This window comes from Micropterus dolomieu, linkage group LG06 (genome assembly GCF_021292245.1).
Source record: "Micropterus dolomieu isolate WLL.071019.BEF.003 ecotype Adirondacks linkage group LG06, ASM2129224v1, whole genome shotgun sequence".
In the NCBI taxonomy this organism is placed as follows: domain Eukaryota; kingdom Metazoa; phylum Chordata; class Actinopteri; order Centrarchiformes; family Centrarchidae; genus Micropterus; species Micropterus dolomieu.
The window spans coordinates 24976600-24984779 of NC_060155.1; the positions used below are offsets into that span (position 1 = coordinate 24976600).

Here is an 8180-nt window from a genome sequence, read left to right on the forward strand (position 1 = left end):
GTTACTGAACCATATGGCACTGAATCAATAGCCTCCAACATGGCTAACCAGATCTAACTTATTATCTTTGCCTCTGATCCCGCCAACCCCCCCCCCCCATCTCAGTCCAGAATTTTTTTTTTGTGTCTGTGTGTATGTACATTTTCTATGATTTCAATTTAGCTCGTTTTGGTACAAGTGGATATTTGGGTTAGTAATGCCAAGACAGACTGACAGACATTAATAGGCCAGTGGGAGTTTAAGATAATAAAAATATGTACATGTAGTAAATACAGAGAGAGAGAGAATGGCCTGCATACAGACAGAGTGAAGGAGAAGATAAAGGCAAGAGTAAATCAGATACAGGGAGGATGGGTGACTCAGTATTTACCGCTTTGAAATTACACCCTGGTCAAAAAGCTAGATTTGTTTAGAATGGCACAAAACAGCATCCAGTCCCCCCCGTTTCACTTATTTCAGGCTGATGGTTAGAAGTAAATACATACAGTGATGTCTCAGAGTGCTGTGCCTTTGTTGAGTTCCCGGCACGTAAATGCAAAACATCAGTGAAAAAATAAATGCGTGGCCTAAATACTTATCCTTGCTGTTGTAGTGTCCTCCTTGTGAATCCAAAAGAGAATTGAAAATGTGTTGCTGATGGTTAATGATGAATTGAGGGTTAAAGATATTCCCTCTGTGTGTGTGTGTGTGTGTGTGTGTGTGTGTAGCAAGCGCCCCTGCTTCCCCCAGGGAGATGATGGCTTTGAAGGAGAGGAAGGCAGACTATGAGTCGACTGGCAATGCCAGTTACCATGGCAACAAGGGTGAACACACATCCCGGAAGGACGCCATGACGGGTAGGAATTTCATACTGCATGTCTGACACAAAGACGCAGTCTCCCATAAAGCTAATGTGTGTTCGGCATATAGTGTATAGCTTTAGGTATAACCACATCTGTAGGTTTTACAAATACTAAAGCAGCCAGCATTCAGCATTTTGGGAAAAAGGCTAATTTGTTTTCTTGCAGAGAGATCTACGAGAATACATTGTCTGTACAGTAAATAAGAAGCTGGAGCCAGGTTAACATAGCTTAGCGCAAAGACTGGAAATGGGGAAAGGGCTAGCCTGTCTATGTCCAAAGGTAATAAAGTCAGGTGACCAGCACCTCTGGAATTCACTAATTAACACTATATAGCTTGTTTGTTTAATACATTGAGAAATCTTGGTGTTAAAACAACAAATTGTGTTTTGGGGGGAGAGTTTTTGTGTTCTGATCAGAATCAGAAAGTAGTGTTTTACACATAGGAGGAATTTGCTTTGGTGATAAGGTGCTACACATAGACAAACATATAGCTGACATAAATAATAAAAGAAATATATAAATATGGAATAAACAAATGCAAGTTATATATAAGAAAAATAAAAGAATAGAGAAAAATAAGTATTAAAAATAATACTATTTGCAAAAAGTTATTGAGAGCAGGAGTCAAACCTGAAATCTTTGGATTACAAGTCCTGTGCTTTACTAACTGAGCTAACCAGTCACACTATTGCTCTCACACTGGATTCCTGCAGTCTCTGGTTACTTGCTGGCTTCATCATTTTTTACAGATCAGTCAAGTGAGACATATACAGGGCTTAAAGTTCTCCGACACGAAGGTGTTTTTGTATTCGTGTAGGATTCATGTCTGGACCTTTGCCAACGTAACAAGGCCATTTTTGTCAGAATGTAATCCACGGCTTCACAGATAAGTGATTTTGATAATGGGCAGTGCTTGAAGTGGGCCACCGATACCAGTAAGTTACTTCTACATTTTACTCTTTGGCGTCCCGGGACTTTTCTTGCGTACCGGTGGGCTCTATGTGGCGCTCATCTGTTCCCATTCTCGCCTGTTTGCTAATCTCTGTCGGCGGAGACGGACCAGGTAGAAGCTCGGTGCCTTTCATGCAGCCGTGAGCCCCCATGTGAATGGGGAGTACCAGCAGGGCTGGGCAATAAAACAATAATATAATTATGTGATATAATTTTCCTCAATAGCCTAACAATTTAACAAACCTTTCATAAGTGTTTGATTTAATTCATTTGAATTACGAACAAATCAGCACTTTAATTTGTTGAGATATAAATGAACGTCTGGGAAACACTGGATCCGCTGTTTGGCATTAAGTGTTTGTTCTGACCATTAAAATAGTTTAAAACCACAATTAACCATCTTGTTTCTTCAACTTTCACTCAGGAGCAAAATTCTGCCTTATAATGATTTGACATTTATCATAAGAATAATCGATATTGAATGATGTGAAATGTTTATCGTGATAACATTTTCAGCCATATTGCCCAGCACCTGTATTTTCCACTGATTATATGTGGTGGCAGGAGATGTTACCAGAATGCAGGAAATGAACTGTTTTAATGCTAAAAATATTCTTGAGGAGGACGCCCAGACCCCCCTTCATATATTTCCACATTGAACGTTTTATCAAACCAGTGTACAGTTATCTTCTCTTCATCTTCTTGTGAACCCAGAATTGTGTTTTTTCATGTTTCGTGAGCTAAGTGTATGTCACACCCCTAATCTGAGTCCCTTTGTCCCAGTCAGTTTACAACACAAACTTACGCTCTTGCCCCCTATCCTCCATCTTTGTCGTAAACCCCAAACGCATTTCAGGCACAGAAAAATTTCTTGCTTTAAGCCCTGCATATAGTGTTACTTAGTGAGCTCTAGAGGTGCTTAAAGGATGGTTTTCTTATCTTTGGACAGAGCCAGGTTAGCTGTCCCCCCTGTTTCCAGTCTTTGTTACGTTAAGTTAGCATCATATTTAGCATACAGACATGGGAGTGGTATCTGTCAGCAAGAAAGCAAATGAGCATATAACACTTTTTCTTCTTAAGTGATATGAACCTACAATTAATGCTACTTTTTAAAAGGAAGTCAACCAGTTTATATAACTAACTTTAATAATCCAAATTCTACAATTGATCAGTTAAAGTCCAGACAAAAAGTGAACAAGTTAGAAATCTTGATTTTAAAACTATCCACTAAATCTCAATTGAGAGAGTGTAGGTACGCTTCTGACATAAAAATAATCTAATATGATGTGATATATTGATCAGGGTTCTAGTGTTTCATTGTGCAAATGTTTGCAGACATTTGCACACTGACAGCAGCTGTTGTGTGGGAAACATTGAGTCCCAAGCTCTCTTTAATCATCATCATCCATCATCATTTTAATTTAATAACAAATTGTCACGTCCACCTGATAGCAATGACAGCGCACCTACACTCCACACCAACGCCTTTACAGTAATATCTGAATAAATGTTGCAGAGCAAGCATTCGTCTGAAGTCCTCATCCTCTCTTGTCTCTGCAGGGCAAATGTCTGGTGGGTCTTCCACGCTACTCAGAGGAGCATACGTGTCACCTACTGATGACCTGAAGTATAATCAGGTACGCCAAGTCACTTTTCTGTGTTGAAATGCTCATAATTTCATTACAGCTACCAACTGGCAGAAGAAGGCATTAGTCATGGAACACAAACCAAGGAGAAATGTTAGAAATGATCACACCAAGAGCAGACGTAGAAGTTTTAGATGTCCCGGGGAAACATTTGACCCACAACACTCAGCGTCTGATGGAATACAAGAAGTTTCTTTCAGTGTCTTGCCCTTCTTTGCATCTCTCTCTCTTGATGTTGGTGTTTTCCATGCTGCATTGCAAGCCCCTCTTACCGTTTTATGACTCATATCACCTTATAGAGAAGGAACTGCTGTATAGTAATCCTATAAAAAGTTAAAAGCAAAACTAGTTTCTTTATTGTATGACAATTTAATAGTGGCACAAAAGGGGATAAAAATATGAAGTCCAAAAAGGTCACAATAAACTAGAGCCCCTTTTATGCTTTATGGGAATACTGAATGAACTGCCATTGGCATTCGATTCTGCATTGTTACCCATCAAACCCTTTGGCATGTTTCATGCTGGTTGTATCTCTAAACTTGTGACTTGGCAGTCTCATAGTAATGCACAACAATGGACACCACTGATGGCCATCACCCCTGATCAATAAAATCCATTTTGAGTTTAAATTCTAGTTTGCTAGCTTTCTAAACAAACGATCTGGTCTCTACTTACTTTGTTAGAGCAAACTTAATTTAGAAGCACAAATAGTTCCATATAAGATAAGCTTTTCTATACATAGACATTTCATTTTATGCATTCTTGCACTAGACAAAGGGAATACGTCCAACTATCACACTATCAATACCAATAAACATGAGAGGGTTTCCATGCACTCAAACATATGCTGCCTGTTGGACACACACAAGTGATTTCTCACTGCCTAAAGGAGCTAAGTTTGTGTAGTCTGGTTCTGTCAACAGTTTTGTCACGTAAAGAGTCAAGATTTCTCTCTTTCTCTGACTGTGCCGATCTGTGTCTAGACACGCAATGCCCAATGGAGACACATTTAATTAGCATTGTAAGATAATGGTCTGGGATGGATGAAATACATGTCTAGTACATGATTAGGGTTTGGGTCTCAAATTTGGCAGTACCAGTTGGTTTCAGTCAAGTCAGGTCTGAACTTTGGTCCCAGTTTTCGGCCCGTGCAGAACTCTACTCTGGGTTAATATTTTTACTGCCACTTGCTGCCATTAGTCTCTAGAATTACATGTGTCCTGCTAGCTAGCTAGAGCAGGCAGGTTTCTTTTTGTTTTTTTAATGCCTTTATTGACCACGTTCATATGAACAAGCAGTGTACATTAACAATAACGCCACAAGAAAATTATATACAATAATAGACAAGGCAATACAAAAACTATAAAAACCGATCAGACCAGGACAAATAAAATAAAAATATAGAACAATAAATAAATAAATAATATGCTATATATTAATAGATTTTTTTACGAAGTTTTAATAGTTTTTTTGTTTGACAATAATTTAGAGATGGAGTCAAAGAGATATTGTAATTCAATACAAAGCAGATGAAAAGTGGGAATGCTCTAAATTGTTCTAGCCTTATGGATAAAGCTGGCAGGTTTCTATCACTGTCTGGTTATAAAAAAAGTTGTGGAAATGATTCTGAAAGCTATCTGTACTTTGTGGCAATGTGGTTTCTGCCTCGTTGCTGCATGCACATCCTCGGTTATTTGTCCCTTTATTTCTATGAATCATTTCCAGGTCAGTTTAGAACACTTGTGCATAGCAAATGGACCTCACTTCATGATGGTGTGTACTTAGCCATCTCGCCGTTCTCTCAGTAATGATTTTTGCTTTTTTACAGATCTCTTCTCAAGGAATGCCTTCAGAGCCATACCCTCCTTTCCAAAACCCTCCCCCGCCCGAAAGTGTCAACTACGAGGACCAGGCCTTCTATGAGAACCAGGTTCACGCGGGAGGGCGCCCCCCACAGGGTGAACTCAACATGCACCTGCAGGGCCTCAAGTCCACCGGCAACTATGTAGACTTCTACTCAGCCTCACGGCCCTACAGCGAGCTCAACTATGAGACCAGCCACTATCCAGCCTCACCAGACTCCTGGGTCTGAGGGGAGAAGAGGGTGGAGGAGAAGGAGGAGGAGAGGATGGATGAGGGAGAACATGACGATGAAGGGGTTAGTTTAAAAAGAGGAAGAAAGAAGATGAGAGGACAGTTGCCATGCCTCCCCATCCTCCCCTGTAGCTCCTGAGTAGCATCATAGGTAGCAGGATGACAGAGGGGGAGGATGGAGTGCAGTAAAAGAGACATGGGGAGCAAATTCTAGACTTTACACTCCTTTCAGTGACATCTGAGGGAGGACAGATAGGGGGGCAAAGGAAGAACAGAAGCAAACAGAGGAGCGGCCATGCATGTGCATGCATACCACCAACAAAACCGACAGACACATTTTCTTTCTGTGTTTAGTTTGTGATCAACTACTGCTAGGTTCAACAGGCAGAAAGACCGCCTGCACCCGAAGGCCTCCGGATACAGAACGTAAGAGGGACGGATATGATGTAAGAGAACTTGATGGGAAAGATAGAAAAAGTGGGAAATGTATAGAAATGAAGAATGACAATGAAAGAGAAAAATGGATTGGTGGACTTGAGGACGGAAGGTTTTGGATTGCGAATGGAACGTGTGAGAGATACCCAGGCGAAACCTGTAAATATGTGGTATAGCAACATGGCTTTTAGTAATGTGAAGCACAAGAAGCAGATCTGTAGGACATGTAGGACGTCTGTCACAAACTTTTGTTTCTCTCTCTACGGCTTCAGCGTGATGTATCCTCCTCTGGGCAAAGAATGCTTCTGGACCTTGTCATTTGTAACAGTTTTTTTTTCCTCTTTCTTTTGTTGTGTTTCTACTTTTTTAATTCTCGATTCTGGTTGTATAGTATTTGATGTACACTGTACATTTTCTCAGATGCATTGTGTACTGTACATTGCACTATTTTCTGTGTCACGTCAGACCTTTTGCCATTAGGTCAACCTCACTTCCTCACTAACAACCCCACACACAAATGCACACAGTATCTGCACTCTAAACTAAAATTCATATCACAGCTACAGACGGACACACTGGATATGAATTGGGTATTGAAGCATCAATTCTGGTAGGTCACGGTGCTCCCTTTACTGCCCTACAGATAGCTGACAGAATAGCTGACAGTACAGCTGCCAAAATAGCTGAGGAGAGGTTTAAAAAGCTAAGCAGCCTTTTCCGGGACTTTTTTTTTTTTTTGAGGCAAGTGTTGTTTCTTTGGCGGCGATCTTTCCACATTAACACCTCAAATCTCCTTTTTGTTCCCATGACCCCTTGCTTTGAGTGAACTGTGCTCATTGTGTATATAACCGTGCCAAACAAGGGTTACTTCCCCTCAGCTGAAGAAGGCTGTGGGGAAGGATAGGGGCGTGTTAAAGGGTCCAAGTTCAGCTGAAGTTCTCAGCTGAACATCCTTGCGGTTCTAACGATGCCAGTTTGTAAATGCTTTGGTTTTTCTAAACTGTGTTTTACGGGGATGAAAACTGTCTTAACTGCACTGGGACTTGGGCGAAAAACATAAAAACTGAACTAAAAACAAACAAAAAAAAGCAAACGGAAACCATAGAGGGACTGTGACCAGGCGGAGCATCGCTTCCTCCAAAGTTGTACAAAATTAGTTGACTTCTGTGTTGTAAAATAATCAATGTTTGAATTACAAAAAAAACTTTTCTGAGAGATGGGTGGCAATTCTAACTTCATGGTAGACAAAACTGTTAATAGAGTACGGATATATATTATATAAATATAAATATATACTTTTTATGTGCAGATGTGGATGTCACTTATAGCAGCAACATTATAGAAAAAGACTTGTAAAAAAAAACCCGCTACATGTAGGAATTTTGTTCACATTTTATTTTCTGGTCAACACACTAAATTGTCGACTTTGTGTAGTAATGTTGTTGCTATGTGGAGTAGAGTAGACCAGGGCCCAGGGATCCACGTCGTCACTAAAGCAGTCTAAAACGGTGCTAAATCAGTGAGAAGTATTTCCAACATGTCTGTATTTATCTGTGCAAACAATGTCCACTTTTGCATTGATTACAAACTGATTATCAGCCGTGAGTTCTGATCATTCCACAGGTGATCACATTTGAAACGACACAACAGAGAACAATCACAAGTTTGATTCCTCCTCTAAGTGTGTTTCCCTTGCATGAAATTCTGATCAATTGGTCTCATGACGCAAAAAACTGCACCCATGCATGCATGAGTATTTGTTGTCGGTAAGCCTAAATCTGAAACTAAATGGTGATTTTACTATACTTTACTATTTTGTTTACTTTTGTTTTAAAGTGAAAAAGGCTAAATTGTAAAACGTGACAACAGACCCTGGTTCTCCCTACCCACTGCTGTTTAAAAGTCCTAAAGGTCATCTTCCGATGCTTGAAAAATGGCTGATAATGCAAGTGTCCCCACAAAAACACTGGATGAAAAACAGGCGTACTGTATTTGTTAGTGAGCGTCTGGAAACTGACACTGTTATGTATGTCATTGTGATCCTTAGGCAGAGAAAACCTGACTATTAAGACCTGTATGGAGAAATAACGTCGGTGACCTTTTTATTGCTAGACCAAACGTGTTTTAAAAAGAGAATTGTGAATCTTTCTATTGCCTCAAACAAATTGCAACTGCTCCAAAAAATATAAACGGACCATCGAAGAGCCTCTGA

The 8180-nt window shown here is 40.0% G+C and overlaps 1 protein-coding gene across 1 annotated transcript in view; it reads left to right on the plus strand.

The window, feature by feature from the left end:
* ctnnd2b (catenin (cadherin-associated protein), delta 2b) overlaps positions 1-8180 on the plus strand; it is a 165073-nt gene extending 156893 nt beyond the window's left edge. Inside the window, exons 24-25 of the mRNA XM_046051113.1 lie at positions 3354-3430; positions 5268-8180. Coding sequence (XP_045907069.1) covers positions 3354-3430; positions 5268-5531 — 341 coding nt within the window. The 3' untranslated portion in view covers positions 5532-8180. The remainder of the gene's footprint in view (positions 1-3353; positions 3431-5267) is intronic.